The sequence below is a fragment of the Mastigoproctus giganteus genome, chromosome 13 (genome assembly GCF_048544385.1).
Source record: "Mastigoproctus giganteus isolate SK-2022 chromosome 13, ASM4854438v1, whole genome shotgun sequence".
In the NCBI taxonomy this organism is placed as follows: domain Eukaryota; kingdom Metazoa; phylum Arthropoda; class Arachnida; order Uropygi; family Thelyphonidae; genus Mastigoproctus; species Mastigoproctus giganteus.
In genome coordinates, this window is record NC_143587.1 from 37,378,348 (window position 1) to 37,396,632 (window position 18,285).

At 36.6% G+C, this 18,285-nt stretch overlaps 1 protein-coding gene across 1 annotated transcript in view; it reads right to left on the reverse strand.

Moving 5' to 3' along the window:
* Nucleotides 1-276: 276 nt before the first annotated feature.
* Nucleotides 277-18,285, reverse strand: part of LOC150075973 (uncharacterized) — a 369,694-nt gene continuing 351,685 nt past the window's right edge. The window contains exons 28-30 of the mRNA XM_090387222.1: nt 17,063-17,257; nt 16,821-16,936; nt 277-1,424 (exon numbers count right to left, since the gene is read on the reverse strand). Of these exons, the coding sequence (XP_090243348.1) occupies nt 1,103-1,424; nt 16,821-16,936; nt 17,063-17,257 (633 nt within the window). The 3' untranslated portion in view covers nt 277-1,102. The remainder of the gene's footprint in view (nt 1,425-16,820; nt 16,937-17,062; nt 17,258-18,285) is intronic.

Below are 18,285 nucleotides of genomic sequence, written 5' to 3' on the forward strand. Positions count from 1 at the left end.
CACACACACACACACACACACACACACACACACACACACACACACACACACACACACACACACACACAATGCTAGTTAACAGCAGCTCTCACTTGCTATAAATGCCCTAGAATGGCTGCTTAATTCAGGAACTATGGAGATATGAAAGAAATTTTTATTGCTTTCAAAGAAAGCTCGTTGTATGTGATTGATAATTTTTTTTTATTTGTCTCTATGATGAAATGTTTTTGAAAAAAAACATCATTCAGACTAGAGACGTGGCAGTAGGAAAAAAAAAAAAAGAAAGAAAGAAAAAAGAAAATCAGGAGAAAAATAGAGATAGCTTATTAAATAATTTATATAATTATTATTAATCTCGTATAAGAATAAAATAGTTCCAAAAAAATAAAGGAAACAGGTTCTTCATGCTTCTATTTATGTTTTACCTCCCATATTGTATGTCCATGATTTTCAAAAAAGGGGATAGTAAAGAGGAATGAATGCAGTAAGTTTAATAACAAATTGTATATTTTTGTTCAAATAGATCTGTGAATATTTCCACCAGTATCACCCCAAATGCCGACTCACTTGGAACCTGCCATATCATCAGTTTTGCATGCCAAGAGTTCTGTACTGACAAAATTTCATGTGGCTGCTGAAGATTTCACTGAGACTGATAATTTGTCATCAATTTGTGGTAATTAGTCATCAGGCTGGGAAACTGTACCACACACAAACTGCAAGAAGGAAGAGAGAGAGAGAGAGAGAGAGAGAAACTGAACCATGGTTATGATCTACAGACAGATATGTTCAGAAGTGGTCTTCTGTCCCTGACTAGATTATGACAAAGCAAATCCTAAGCTTTCATAAATGCAGTTTACAGAACTGATCACAATCTAAGCTGTATAAAAAAAATGGAAGATTCAGGCAGTGTAAACCTCTCTTGGAGAGTGTAAGTTGTTGACAAAAGACCACTTCTTTTGCCTTTAAATCTGTCTTCACCATACATGCTTTCCACATTGCAACTATAGAACTCTTTCATGGCATAAGTTTGCTGGTGATTGACTTAATTCTGCCGGGTACCTCACTTTGGTGTCTCACAACTAACATTGCAACATCCATTTCATAAGTTAGTGTTGTTTTCAATGTCACTCCCATTATCCAGACTTCTCAATAGCTGCTCATATTCCTTCCTGGTTAATTCCTGTTTGTCAGAAAGATCCCTTCTACGTCTTCGCCTAAAGTCATCCTGACTTGTAGCTTCGATGCATAACACAATGAAGGAATTATTGCAGGAATATTTCTCTTGATCCAAAAGCTTGCTGCGCATTAGAGAGCTGGCTAATCCCACTTTATTTAAGCTGCCAGAATGCCAGGCATCACAATATGCATCCATATCTCGGACACCTAGCTTGTCAGATCCATGCCACACAAGTTTCTGGGGCCTAAAATAAAAGATAAAAAAAAGAGAGCATGAGCCATTGATTACTTAAACAACATAAATTATATAAAATGCTAGAGTTTTCGATAATTTTTAACAGTTTTTGTATATACAGTGATAGTAAAGTCACATTATAACAGATTCCACTTTCAGTTTGAATGATTTATTCTTGTAGTACCAAACGATGTTCTATTTCCCCCATAGGCCTGACAGTGGGAAATGATGAGTTCCTGAAATGTAGCCATAAATTACTTAATCTACCACATGATATAATAGTGTAGTGTCTATCAATTTATTAACATAATAATGAACAATCACATAGGCCACCCTCTTCCAAGTAATTAGGATTTGTTTTTGTTACAATTTATTTATACATAGCCAAAGACATTTAAGAAATGTTTTTGCTTTTGTTCATGAGGGGTGAGAGGGAAACAGCAAACAAAAAAAAAAAAACAAAAAAAAAAACTCAAGTTTTATATGCATACAGAAATTGAATTTTTGACAAATAAAACAAACCCATCAAAAAAAGTATTGTATGTTTTACTTTCCCTAATGTCTGAACTGTGCTTGATTGCATTGGGAGGATCTTGAGTACTCATCAGTTGTTGTTCCATGAAAAGGATTGAGATGCACATTGCTGCAAGGAAAAACATTACTGTCTGATTTTAACTCATTTGTGCAGTAAGTGAACAGGAAGGAAACTGTATATTAGCACTAGCAGAGGCATATGATGTGAGAAAGCAAGCTTATACAGCATCAGCAAAAAAAAAAAAAACCCTTCCCTTTTTGCTGATCCGGTCACTCCAAATGTTTGTCTAGTTCAACCTTAAATTTATTTAAGCTATCAACTTCCACAACAACAGATGGAACTCTGTTCCAGCAGTCAACTACCCACTGGCTAAAGGCAAACTTCCACACATCTATTCTACAACTGTCTTTCCTCAATTTGAATCTATGCCCTCTCAGGTCTTAATCTCAGCAAGTGGAAGTATCCCATCAGCATTGAGCCTGCTCAAACCATTCAAGGCCTTGTACACCTCAATCAGATCACCTTTTTGCTGACACGCCAATATGGATACCCTTTTGCCGATCTCACCAGGCGAGTTACCCGTCTTTGGACCCTTTCAAGAAGAACAGTGTCTTTCTTTAGGTGCAATCTCCATACTTGAACAGTATTCCAAGTGTGGTCTAACGATAGCCTCATATAATGGGATTATGACGCCCTTATCTCTACTAGCGATTGTTCGATAAATCGATAGGACACCAAGGGCCCTCTTTGCAACCAGTTTGCAATGCTTGGAGAACTTCATGTCTGACCGTTTCATAACACCCAAGTCCCTTTCTTCCCCTACTGGCTTTAGTTCAACTCCGCCAAGTGTATAAGTTATTTTGGGGTTACTGTTCCCCAGGTGCAATACCTTACACTTTGCTGGATTAAAGCATAGCTGCCATTTTTCTGACAATCTCTGAAGTCTATCTAGGTCATTCTGAAGCTCTGCTTGGTGGCAATCATTAACTACTCTACCAATCTTTACATCAAATTTAGACATCATGCCCTCTAGTCCTTCATCGATGTCATTTATGAAAATTAAAAACAACAATGGTCCTAACACTGATCCATGGAATTTCTCAGATTCCCCAATCTGAGGAATTCCATTTATCACAACCCTCTGCCTCCTGCCCTGAAGCCACTCTGCTATCTATCTAAGGATTTTCCCTGCGATTCCAACTTGTTCCAGCTTATAACATAACTGCTCATGTGGGACTGAGTCAGATGCTTTGCTAAAATCCAAATAAACGTTGCAATTATTCCCTAAGTCCAGCTCTTGAGTGACCCTGTCAAAATAGCTAAGCAGATTAGTTAAACATTATTTTCCCTTTACAAAACCATACTGAGTATCCTTCAGAATTCCACCCTTGATCATAATCTTCATGAATTTCCCTAATACCGAAGTTAGACTGACAGGTTGGTAATTTCCCACTTCACTCTTAGAACTGTCCTTATGTATTGGAGATATACTGGCACTTTTCCAATCCAACAGAATCCAGTGATGCTCTCAAAATTAGCCTCAATGGATTGATGCAATCACTTGCCGTCTCCCTTAATATTATAGGGTATCAACCCCAGGAGCCTTATTGGCCTGTAGGCCCAAAAGTTTTTTCATTAAATAAACATATGGGAAATTTAAACATCCTTAATTACATTTTTTTAACTTCACTCCCAGAATTTCTCATCGACATGAAGGGTTTTTCTTCTGTAAATATCGATGCAAAGTAACTGTTGAGTTCATCTGCAATGTCAGCTGGGGTATCTAATACTATCTGTCCATTACATAAAGGTCCAGTCCAGTTTTTCCTTCTTTTTTTTGCAGTTATATATGCGAATTCCTTATCCCCCCTCTTTGCCAGCCTAACCTTTTCAGTAGCATTATTACAGATCAACTTGTAGCTGTTATAGGCTTCAGTACTTTTTAATTTTATTTATCTGTAACTTTTCCATGCCACCTTTTTCTGCTCAAGTAATTTGGCAACTTTATTATTCATTCAACTTTGAATCCTCCTCGTGGAGTATTTTTTTTTTTTAATAAGCATTCACGGCTTCTCTGATTAATGTTTTAAAGGTATACCATAATTCAATTGCATTAACTCTCTGTGAGATATCTACCCAGTTGGTGCCTCTGTAGCCAGGTGGGAAGGAGCAGCAGTGTGTAGCACACGCTTCTTGATTAGACCAGGGTTCGAGCCCGTCACCACCAAATATGGAGGATGCGGAAAGGTCGGAATGACCACCGCATATCCCGGAGCAATATGGCCTTAGTTGCTAATGCTCCTAAAAACCAAATAACAAACAAACAAACATCTACCCAGTTAATAGAGACCATGTAGCATCTTAAGGCATTGAAATTTCCTTTCCTGAAATTATAACTCTTCTTTTGCCATTAACTACTGCTACTTCTCTCTTCGTCATCCACTGTAGAACTCTGTGATCCTTCCTGCTATTGGTTTCTGTACTGTCAGCCCTATTATGTCATCTGGTTCATGGGTGATGATGAGGTCTGGAGTATTCTTTTCCCTAGTACTTTCCCCGACACGTTGATACAAATAGCAATCATCTAGTTCAGGGGTGGCCAACTTAATTTGTGATGCAATCTACTTTTTTTCTTCAAAATGTGCCCCAACCTACCATCTCAAAAATTTCATTGCACATGGTTAAAAAAGTTAATCAACACATATTGAAAAATGTTCTTTATAAATTTTAAAATTAAATACAATTCAGAATTCTTATTTTAAATTCATATGTATTTAAATTTTTAATTTATGTGATATTTGTGTCTTCGTGTCATCTGCCAAGCTTTCATAATTGGGGATATACTGTGATGAGGCCAACCTTAAAGAATCTTCTGTATGCAAGTCTGTAAGAGTAGAATTCTTCTTAGTTTCAAATACGAAAAGGCCGATTCACATAGATATGTGGAACCAAAACAGGAATTTAAAAGTTCACTGTATATTTTTGCATTTGGGTACTTTTCTCGGCAAACATATTTCTAAAAGTCTTTTTCTGATGATCTGGCTTTTAGAAAGATATCGTTTCGAAATGTAATAATTTCATTTTCAAGTAATATTTTCTCCATGTGAAAAATCTCAGCAAATTTTTTCTACAATTTACATTAAATGGACATTAACCTGACATTAAATGGATAAGAAATATATTAAACAATGTCTTCAATTGTTTTAAAATCACGGAATCTGTTTTCAAAATCATCCACAACTTTCTCAATTTCAGAAACATTTGTCACTATTAAATCCAAAAACAGGATATTTTTGCAAATGATCTTGCATATTTGCAAAATGATCGAATTTTTTTTTTCCTTTGAGATTCTTAGCCATTGCCAAAAATTGATATTTACATGTAGAAATATTATGAATCATGTCACCCACATTTTTATTTTTTCCTTGTAATTCCAAATTCAGATCACTTAATTTACTGGTAAAATCTGCCAAAAAAGCCAGATCACACAACCACTCCATATCTTGTAGCTGCTGACAATCATCTCCCCTTTGATCAACAATTTTTTAATTTCGTTCAGCAAATTTCGAAATCTCTGTTAGAAACTTACTCCGACTCAGCCACCTCACATCTGTGTGTAATATCAGATCTGGTTCATTTTCATCGAGTTGCATTTTGAAAAGTCTCCTTTGAAGAGATTGTCCTCTAATGGAATTCACGATTTTGAAAGCTATGTCCGTAATACTTTTAGTATTTAATCTTTTGCTGGCTAACATTTGTTGGTGGATCATACAGTAGTAACTCAAAAAATCTGGTAATTCATCATAATGCCCCATAATTGCTGTAGCTCCATCTGTTGTTGTTATCTGTTGTAGCTCCATCTGTTGTTGTTATTAATATGAGCTTAAATAGTGGTAATTTAATTTTTTTCATTAAAATTTTTGAATGCGTTAAATATATCAAGACCTCTAGTTCTTTATTTTAACGAAACCATACCCACAGTTCTCTAGTAGCAGAATCATCGAAAACCATAAGAATAAAAATGAGCAATTGAGCTGTATCACTGATGTCTGTAGATTCATCCAGTTGTCAAGAAAAGGACACAATCAGCAATATGAGCATGTAATTTGTTCGCTCACATTTTTACTCATTTTTTTGAAATACATCACAGTATTTCGAGATAATTGCAGATCTTCAAGAGCACTTTTAATTTCATTTTTGTTTTTAAAATTTTCAAAAAGAGAATCTGTTATTTCCAAAAATGCGTCTTTGATGAAGAAAATGGTTTGCATTTTTTGCATTGCAGGAAGATGACTCACTTTAAATGATGCTATAGTTACTGCTTTATACAGGAATAATAGATGCAGAATTAAAGTGGGATCAGCTTTGTCACCTGAATTCCACACTTCAAAAGGCTTATTACAAGGTTGTTGCATGTCACCAACACTTTTCAAAATTTATATCGACATCTGCCTAAGATCCTGGTCAAAAAAATGTAATAAAATGGGATTGCCGATTAATAAGAACACCTATATTCACAATTTACTTTTGCAAATGATCAGGTGGTGATAACACAAGACTTAGAAGATGCAAAGTATGCATGTCATCAATTGTTTGAGGAATATAAACAATGGAGTCTAAAAATCAATTTTAGCAAGACTGAAATGTTGTCTTCAGGGCCAGAACACGTTCTAAATATTGCAGGTTTTAAAATCAAACAAGTTGATAAATTCAAATATTTGGGATCAATCTTACAAAGTGATGGATCATCCCAAGCAGAGATCAATAAGAGAATTACAGACGGCAGAAAGGCTATCGGCATGTTAAACTCTGTTCTGTGGAGCAAAAATATCCTAAATAAAACAAAGAAACTTATATTTCAAACGATTGTACAAAGTCTTCTATTGTATGGAGCGGAAACCTGGACATTGAATAGGCGAGCGGAAAACAATTACTCTCCACAGAAATGGATTTTTGGAGACGCTCAGCAGGAACTTCTAGAAGAGACAGAAAACGGAATGAGAATGAAGACATAAGGGAAAAAATGGAAGTGAAAAAGACTATTATTGACACCATCAAAGAAAAGCGTCTAACATGGTATGGACATGTAAAACGGATGCTAGAAAACAGATATCCAAAGGCTATCCTGGAATGGATACCTCCTGGAAGAAGGAGAAGAGGAAGACCTAGGAGGACATGGATGGATGGAGTACGGGAGTGCATGACAGCCCGAGGCTTAACCGACCAAGACACCTTGAACCGCACTTTATGGCGGGAAAAAATTCCTAATAAGAAATAACTTGTAAGCTGAGGAAACTCATTGTAAATGGAAACATTCCTCTTGATGATAAGTTACTGCTTTAGATTGTAAATTAGGTGTCATGAAGAAATTTTGTTGTGTGAATAATCTGGATTTAAGTTCTTTTAATTTATTTTTTCTAAGGACATTATTAGGCGGAACGATTGGTATTTACCATGGAGTTGCGTTGAGATGCCTTTCTAAATTTCCTCTTTTGGGTATAGCCACGGAAGCATTGCAAATCAAACAACAACATTTTTCTTTCATCATTACAAAAAAGTATTCTAGTTCCCACTCTTGATGAAAATGATACATTTTCCTCTTTTTCGTAGTATTCATTTTAAATCAAAGAGTATTAAATTAACATATAAGTACTGCCCAGTTATTAATATTAAGTAAGCTAAATAAGAAATCAACACATAAGATACATTCGTGTCAGACGGAACCTGGAATTTCTCCCATCTCCGCGTGTGTTTCGTTGTATCGAGGACAGTACACTGTCAAGCCAGAGACTTGAGTGTGTGTGTGGGCCATGTCTATGCAGTGTGATATGTTGCGCCCATTTTTTGTCTGACTTATTGGCCGTCAGGCCCCTAGTGGGGCCCGACGTTGCCCACACCTCACCACGTGGAGGCTAGCCGGGTGTATCCAGTATCACAACAAATCGCTCTGGCAGGTCCTGCCACCTAGTTTCCTGGGATTTCAGTGGCTACTATGCTCTGCACAGTGTAACTGCTACACCTCCATAGCCAGGTGGGCAGGAGCAGCAATGCGTGCACACGCTTCTTGATTAGACTGGGGTTCGAGCCCGTAACCATCAAATACGGAGGATGCGGAAAGGTCAGGGAATGACCACCGCATATCCCTTGAGCAATATGGCCCTAGTTGCTAATGCTCCTAAAAACCAAATAACAACAGTGTAACTACATGAATTTTCACTAGACCAACCTAGCCGCTGTGCGGCGACAAGAGTAGTCACGTGGTTCAAGGGATTTGTAATAAGCATATGCAGTGGGGTGCATAATAATAATATTTAGATTTTGACTAATCCGTTTTTTATATATATTTAAAATTCGTCATGATCGACTGGTAGATCGTGATTGACTTGTTGGCCACCCCTGATTTACAAATTTTGTCCCCCATGTGGAATTTCCTTCCCATTTGCTCCAGTCAATTAGAGGCAAATTGAAATCATCCATAATAAGACATTCACGCTTACTTGCCCATTCCAATTGCATGTAGAGGCTCTCATCATAATCTTCACAATCACCTGGCCTGTAGATTACCCCTACTCTCATTATACCTTTGCCTCCAACTATTCCACACCATACAAATTCTATACTAGCATGCAAAACGTCTGAATCCGGTAAAGCTTTCGTCACGCTCAGGATACTACTTTTTATAAGAAGCATGACCCCACCACTCCTATCTTCCTGTCCTTCCTAAATACATTATATATACCACACTGAAACCCATTATCCCTTATCTTCGGGTGGCACCACATTTCTGTATGCCTTATTATGTCAGCGTTACTTTTCCTAACCAGCATTTTGAATTCACTCATTTTATTGATGATACTTTGATATTACTGTATAAACAATTAAGACTTAGTGTTCTTGTATAGTTAACTACCCTGACACACCCCTTAAAGTTATTTAAGGTCGCTTCACTGGCATTTGCTACCTGCTCATTTGAAACGCTTTTGCCCTCAGAACATCTTACTACTATGTTCTGTTGCGGTAACAAACAAATACTCTTGAGGTATGTGCAAGAGTTAATTTGACCAATATTATCAGATAAATGCATATCTATATTACTCTTATCACCCCAAACTAGCAGTTTCCCTGAACCGGTAACAAACAAATACCCTTGAGGTATGTGCAAGAGTTAATTTGACCAATACTATCAGATAAATGTGTATCTATATTACTCTTATCATCCCAAACTAGCAGTTTCTCTGAACCGTTAAGGTATCCTCAATAATACTGGCAAAACTTTTGCACCACTTTTGTTTAAATGTATCCCATCTCTATAAAACAGATTCCTTCTGCCTACAAGTGCGGGCCAAGCTGATAGAAATTTCCCCCCAAAAGCTTTGCAGAGTCCTTCAAGTCTTGAGTTAATCCACAAAGTTTTCAGCATATAATCCCCCCTATCATGCCTAGGCAGAATTGCAGACACACATAGATATTGTGACCTTTCTCCAGCATGGTCTAACAAATCATCAGATCGTATATGCTTAATGTCATTAGTCCTCACATGAATAATAATATTCTCTTTCTTCCCCTTAAAATCTGACAGTCTGTCGGTGACATCTTTAATAGTTGCTCCCGGCAGACATACCCTGGTTATAATCCACCTGTCCTTATTACAAAAAATATTTCCCATTTCCCATACAATGGAGTCTTCTAATAGAACTAAGTCCTTTTGAACCAGAGTAGTTTGCACTTGGTTATTCTGTTCTGGGGCCTGAATCGAATGCATCAGTTGATAGATTTCTAGAGTCTTGAGTCCCTGATGAGCTCCCAGTTACATTATTCTCAAGGGCAAGCACTCGTTTTTCAGTGACTCAAATTGTTCTAGCAATGTTTTAGGAAGGCAACGATAAGGCAACTTATGCAAAATAAAATTAGACTTACCAGCCAGATCTAAATCTGGCTGGTAAGTCTAATTTTATTTTGCATAAGTGTGTGAGCAGATGATGACAATTAAGACAGAGGAGTTAGGCATAAGGGATCCATTCTATTAATGTGAATACCTGTAAACTAATCACGAAATGTAAGTAATCCTATTATCTAAACACCAGAAGATTGTAGTTAAGTTAGATTGTATTATACATACCAATTATGAAAATATGTATACATATCAATGATTATATTAAAGAATTAGATGGAGGTTTTTATGAATATTAAAATGTGAACCGATGTTAAATGCTAATGTCAATAGATATATATATGAAATGAGAAGGAATACACTCATATAGTTATGTGTCCTTCTAGTATTTTGTTTAGTTCTAGTACTTTTAGGAGCTCTCATATTCAAGCGATGTTCTTTAGTAGCTAACACCAAGAATAGATGATTCTTAAGAAGCACAATAGAAGTATAGTAACAATGTCTGTATAGAAACCACAGTCACAAATGTTACAAGTAAATGCTTAGATATAAGAACAGCATATGATATACACCGATGAGCCAAAACATTATGACCTACCTAATATGATGGTTCTCCACATGCAGCCAAAACAGCTCATACCGGCGAGGCATGGATGCTACAAGATTTCTAAATGTGTCTTGTGGTATCTGGTACCAACACATAACCAGCAGATCCTTTTAACTCCTGTAAGATCCGTGGTTGAGAAGCCGCAGATCGGAGTTGCTGTTCCAACAAAAACCACAGATGCTTGATGCCTGGAGAATTTGGAGGCCAGGGCAATACCTGGAAATCTTCCTTATGTTCTGCAAACCATTCTCGAACAATCTGGGCGGTGTGGCATCCCGCATTCCTGCTGAAAGATGGCACCGCCAGAGGGGAAGACTATTGCCACGAAAGGGTTTGCCTGGTCAGCAATGATGTGTAGGTAGGTGGTAGACGTCAGAATTCCCGGCACATGGATGATTCTGCTGGGATGCCCTGTGTTCAGGGCATCCCAGCAGAACATCGCCCAAAGCACGACACTGCCGCAACTGGCTTGTTTTCGTCCCACGGTGCATCTAGGTGCCACCACTTCCCCAGGTAAATGACGCACATGTACCTGGCCATCCAGATGGTGCAACAGGAAACATGATTCATTGGACCAGATGACCTTCTTCCAATTACTCAAGGTCCAGTTAGGATGCTCGCGTACCCAATGTAGGTGCTGTTGCCAGTGAACCATGGTTAGCATGTGGCTACACAGCCCCATTTTCAGCAGGGTTCAATGTACTGTCTGTTGTGACAAATTACTCCCGTCATCAGCATTCCAATTACTGGTGAGTTGTGCCACAGTCGCCCTTCTGTTGCCACGTACCATCTGGGAGAGCTTTCGCTCACCTCGAGCATCGATGAGCTATGGTTATCCAACACCTCTCTGGTGGTTTGTGGGTTTCCCCCTCCTTGGACCACTTTCGGTAGGTACTAACCACAGCTGAACGTGAGCACCCCACCAGCCGTGCCATTTCAGATATGCTCTGACCCAGTCGTCTGGCCACAGCAATTTGACCTTTGTCAAACTCGCTTAAGTCCGCTGCCTTTCCCATCTGAAGAACAAGAGTAACACTGATTAGTGGAGCTCAGTATCAGGTGTTTTTTATACTGTGTCTTGACCCGTACCGTAGTTCACCTGCAATTGCTTCGATCTGCATAACGACTCGCTGGTCATAATGTTTTGGCTCATCGGCGTATGTGTTTACAATGAAATATGGTGTAAAAGTGTACTGAAAATATATCCTTTTAGTGTCCAATAAATGTTATGTTTGTTTGACACTAAAATGTTATGGTCATTCTCATAAACATCAGAGATACATTAAGAGAGAGAACAAAGAAAAGTTTATGCGGCACTAAGGACTTTTCAATAATGGGTCCTTGGTGAATTCACAAATGCTTGGCTCAAACTGCATTTCTTAAAGGGAAAATTAATTCTTATTACGGAACCAGGGTATACAAAGCCATTGTCCTTATTTTCCCACTAGACAAACACCTTTCATGTTGACGGGAGCGATGCCAATATACATAAGGAGGCTACCTCTCTCTCTATCTCCCACAAGAGATAGAGAGAGAGAGAGTATAGAACAGGCTAAAGTCTAGCTAAAATTAACAAATAATAAAAAAATGGAACACAAATACTAGTTTTCAATTGTTAAATTGTTAAATTTCTCAAATTTAACAATTTGAGCATTTTTTTTGAGAGAGAGAGAGAGAGAGAGAGAGAGAGAGAGAAATGTGACCCATTGCCTCCTCACTCTATCAAATAACCAATTCTGAACATGGTGCTATTGGCTAGAGTGTCTTATGTATTCTTTTAAAAATTATAACATTCCTTATTAGTATTTCTGGCTTTAGCTAGATGCCTCAATTAACAGAGGCTTCAGTTAACAGAAGCTCAGACAATTGGAGACCCACTCTATACAGTTTAATGTGAAGCTTGAGATGACTACCATTTTTTGGATTATTTTGTTGCTTTTCCACCATGTGAGACAGCAGCAATATCATTTACTTCGCTTTCCACAAAATCAATAATACTGAAGGAACTATGACAATGATAAATTAATATATCATGCCTGTAAACTACATGTAATCTATAGTTGGTTTGACTCCTTTATGGAATGAAAAGCAAAAGTTTCTAGGTTTTAAAAATTGTGCAGCCTGCTTCTGAAACTGAGTTAACTTGGTGTAAAAAACTCACAATAGTTTCTACTGTCCCAACGGAAGAACTTTTGCTAAAAAAAAACCTCCTAAAATATCAACATTTTTGTTAGTCATAAGTAGACATTGGATTATATGCACTATCTCTCGTATTATTCTCTTATTACTCATTTATTACAATTAATTGAACCACAATTTCTTTGTATTAAACATGTTAAAGTAAAAACCATTTATGAAAAGTTTTAACATTTTTTTAAAAAAAGTTTTCCCTTTCAAACTCAAACGTGTAATGATTTTTGTTACTATACACAATAATATATTTCTCAAAGTGGTCCATTGTAAATTTGTGGTGTTTATCGTCCAAGATCATTTTATATGCAGAGAAAGACTTTTTTACTTCTACAGAAATGACTGGGCTGTATTTAAAAATGTCAGCTTTAGAAGCCTCTACTTGAAATGGAAATTCATTTCCTTTCCCATTTATAAATTCATCTATTTTTCTTAAATTGCAAAATCCTGAGTTATTTTCTAAAACATTATTGTATTTTCTTCTTATTTCTTCTCCTATGCCTCCAGGCACAGTTGAAATTTGCAATTTCAACTTTTTCCATCTCTCCAATTGCACTACTCAAAGAAAGTCTCCACCTTTCAAGTTCAGTTATCAAACTAGGTAATCAGCTGAAATGGGTCTAAATGAACAATAAATGTTTTCTAGCCAAAGAATCATAAAGCATTGCCTTAGCACTACCAATAGCCGCTGAATGTGTACTATCCAAGGAATCAACAGATTCTTTTATAGAATCAAAATTTTTAATAAAACAGTGCCACTTGTAACCATGTTTCCTATCTTGTGAGGACAGGATCAGATGGGAGAGGAAAAGTAGGTAGTATATTTCCATAAGTTACTATTCTCAAAGGTGCTTTTGAAAAAAACCATTTTTATACTAGAAATAAGTTTGTTAATTTCACCAAAATTATCACCAAATTGCCTCTGCCATCCTATGCAAGCCATGGGGCTAAGCAAGTAACCTGTATCATATTTGGGCAGAAAACTTGTAATGCAGAATCTTTTGCTAAGGGCTGATTCTAGTCATAATAATTGTAAAGAATCATTACAAAATCTTGCTATTGTAGAGTAATTCACCTTTTTGAGAGCCTTACAGCAAGTAAATACAGAAGTACATGATGGTTCTGTGTTAAAATTTCCACATATAAAATGTGCAATAATAGCAGCCACAAACTTCTTGATGAATTTTGCAAATAATGGCATTAAGGTAATTCTGGCCTTGGGTGCCAAGCGTTATAGTGATCAAACAATTCTCAGCGATTTCTAGAGCGTTTTTCTCGAAGCTACAGTTTTCATTTGTAAAAGTTTTCTTACAAACTGTAACTAATTTTCAGAAAGGAAAACCACCTTCCTTTTTTTCCATTTAACTAATATACTAACTTTTACACTGCTTGGTCACTCTAGCAGCACTGCTCCTGCCTCACCATGGTGGGACCGGTAACCTGGGAGAAGAAATCCACTCTCCCAGGGCTGAAAAGAGCAAAGATGGATAATGAAATGTTTCCACCTTTAGAGCCATCAAGCTCAAAACTAGTGACAAATTACACCAATAATGACTATTCTTAACCGAAGAGGTTGAAAATAACCCCTCAAAGAGGAGATACCAGCTTTCCTCATCTTACATTCACTATCAGATCAGTATCTAAGCAAACTATCACCCTTCCTAGTGCAGAAATGCATTGAGTCTGCTACTGGTTCACCTAAATCAGTAAGGTGACTCCAGTTGGGTGATCTTCTGGTAGAGACTATCCAACCTCAACATTCTGTGAAACTATTAATGCTCGCAACCTTTGGAGGACACCCAATAAAAGTTACTCCCTATGCCACCTTAAACTGCTCAAGAGAGTAATAACAGAATGGGACTTATTACTTGTATCAGAGGAGGAAACCGTCCAAGAATTACATGATCAAAAGGTCATCCAAGTAAGAAGAATCAGGACCCGAAAAGGTGGTACTCTGGTTCCAACCAGGAGTATAATTCTTACTTTTAGCACTCCTAACTTACCAACATCTGTAAAAGCAGGCTATCTACATTGCCGTGTTTGACCATACATTCTGAATCCCATCAGGTGCTACAAATGTCAAAAATACAGACACTAACAAACTGCAAGTCGAGGTGAGGCAATATGTCCCAACTGTGGTTGAAAGGTACATAACCAATCTGAATGCACCGTTACCACTCCGCATTGCCTGAACTGTAAGGGTAACTATTCGGCTTTCTCAAAAACATGGGAACTATGGAAGTAAAAAAAATTCAAAAATATAAAGTAGAAAACAAAGTGACATACCCAGAGGCAAGAAGACAGATAATCAAAACAGAGACAAAGTGCACGTATGCCACAGCAGGGAACGAAACTGAAGTATCAGTTCCTCCGAATATATCTATTACGAATTGAGCATGTTCGTTGCTCTCAATTTCAAAACAGCGTTCTACAGAACAAACATGTGAACAAGCTAGTAATACCCCAATTACCATGCCAACCAATATTTCCTCAACAATAAAATCAAAAGTAAAGTGACAGAAACCATGAAACAGCAATTGCCACTCTCCACTGGAATAGACATCAATGAACATCATGATTCAGACAGCACCGTGCAGAGGATGAGGCAAATGAAGTTCTTGCCTCAGATTAAAAGCTGAAAGGGGTGCCAAAAGAAAGATTAAAATAATTGCCAACATTGCCATCATTAACAGTAGGGCGCGATTTTTCATTCTTGCCTCAGGTACTGAAATGGCTTGGCACGGCCCTGGATTCAGATAATGGCATTTTAGAACTACATGCAACCAATGAGATGGACATGGCCCACCCCATCTTTCCTGAGAAAGATAAAACAAAAATAGATCAATACAAACAAACTGCAACTAAAAGGCAGTCAGAAGCAAAAACAACCCGTAAAAACACATAATGGAAAGAATCCTTCAATGGATTTCAGACCTTGTATGGTGTCGGTGTGTCTTTTGAAAAGGATTCAATATTTTTCATTATATCTGGATGTTTTGTACGTAAGTGTCTTTTTAATTTAATAGGTTTCATGCTTTCATTAGCCAGTTTTTTGTAACATATTACACACATGGGATGTTACTCATCATCAACAACACTGTAGGTGAAGCTGTACTTCATAAATTCCTCTTGATATTTTCTATTCTTTTTCATTACTTTTGATTTGGAATATGCTGGCTCTCTACCAGAAATTGGTGGTTGCACTACACTTGAAATAACTCTAGTGTCCAAATTTTCACATAATACATTTCTTACCTTTTCAGCTTCTAATGCTTCTAATGCTTTTCAGCTTCTTTTCAGCTGCTATAGCAACATTATTGTCATGACTCCTCGGCCATTTTGTTCTGATTACCCAATTGTCCGTGGTAAAATATAGTTTTTCTTCTAAAAAACAACGATAATATAAAAAGTAGCAGAAGAATGAAAAACACATCTAAGTTGACATGAAAGCACAGAATTACGAAGCAGAATAAAGCGTGCATGCAACACACTTGCTACTGCCACCGCATATTCAAACCACTGGCCTTTAGGCAATTTGAGAATTTGTGCTGTAGGAAGCATGAATTAAGAGCTAAAAGGAATATTGTTAAGCAGTTGAGTAGTACTGAGAAGTGGACTAGTCAGCTGCATTCTCTGTGTACATATTAATTTGCCAGTGAGAAAACTAATGCATCTTCCCAAATGGACAATAAGTAAGATGGTTAAGTAAGATTTACCAGAGGTGGTTACACATGTGCCGCAGGTGGCGGTACACATGTAACCATCCTAAAAAAGTAGAGTGGCAGTAGGGTTCAGTCATATCTCAGACCTTGTTCGAGTAATAAGGTCTCTACACCTACAGTATCGAAAAAGTAATTTTAACAACAGGTTTTTTATCTTTTATGTGCACAAAAACTTAATATTATTCAAAAATTGCCACGACCCCTTTAATTTATCCCGCGACCCCTCTGGGGGTCGCACCCCAGAGTTTGCGCACCACTAGTCTAATGCATGCTATATAATTGGTGGTCATGATAGCTGCTTTTTTGTACTACAAAAAATGGTTAATATGAAACAATTTTTTTATAACAATTGTGATTGTAATAGCAGTTATAGAGGGGATTAAAAATATTCTTTCTTCAAAAGAATATTTTTATTGTGTGTGAAAGAGAGAGAAATAAAATATTAATTTGGATATTCTCACCAAGTGTTATCACTTAACACATTGCGACCATCAAAGGAATAAATGCGAGGTGGGTATGGAAAGAGTCCGCCAGCACCATTGAAAACATCTTTCCAGGAGTTGAAGAGAACTTCACCCTGTAAAAGAATTATAAAGAGTGCACATTACTTTTTATGCCCCATTCGAGTTGTATTAAATAAACTGACAGGTAAATTATTAATATCTACTAAAATGTATATATTATCATTTTTAAAATTACGAACCTTAATGTTTACAACTGGCAGTCCAGCATCTTTATATCTCACAATACTGTCCAAGTTTTGAACCCTTGAGGCTAAAAATGCACGGAATGTGCCTCTTAAATTAGCTCTTCGTGATTGTCTGTAGCATTCATAGTCAGCTCCACGGACACCATGCATGTCTCCAGTTTTTGGCTGATTTAGTGCAGCCATTCGGAGCTAAAATCATAAATTAATTTCAGTAAAAAATTCAAGACCAGATATTTGAATTATGAAGATATAAAAACACATTTTAAATAACCATAATTTACGTATGTTAAAAACAGGTGAAAAATGAACCTTCTAATAGCATCAAAATTGCCTAACTGTTTGCTATATACACAAATAACATAAAATGTAAAAAATGCAACAGAACTAAAATATACAATAATGAATAAAAAATAAATTTAAACTAAAAGTTCTGTTGCACTTAGGCAAATACTCTCAAATGACTAATATAAGTTATAGATGTCTGCTTTTTTAACTTTAAAAAATTACGTAACAGTATATTTCAAATATATATATGAAGATAACATATTTGAAAAGTATTCATGTTGGCCTGCAGCAGTCTCTAACAAGCATGGAGTCTGTGGGCCATTCAATGGTCATGCATGCTATCAATCAAATAGCAAGAACTACATTTTCATTGGTAACGTGCATGTAATTAATGTTTACTACATTAATTACATGAAAATTTCTCACCCAGAATAATTGACAAGAATATTAATGCAGTTTTTATAAATGGCAATAATATCTGTTTTCTCAAAATGACTGTAGGTTTAATATTACTGTAATTGGAATGCAATCTAACTTAACTGATATGTTAGGTTAGGTAATGGAAAGTTATTTGATAGATACAGTGTTGTGATATTATTATGTATAATCAATCTATCTAGTGTTACCAATGAGAATGGTTTATTTAAAATTGCACGAGTTAATGACTTGTCAACTCTATGCCTAGCAAAGACTGCTATGGCAGCTGACATGAATACATTTGGATATTTATTTGCTGCTAACATGCAAGTCAATACAGATTAAGACTAACCTTTCTCCACATCTTTTAGGAAAGCATGATCATGACAGGAAAGAAAAAAAATATTAGTTTCTTGTTGCATATTTCAAACTGTACGATTCATTAAGGATTATAAACTGTAAAATATATTTTATATTTCTTTAGCATAATTTTAATTGAAATTGTGATTTGGTCT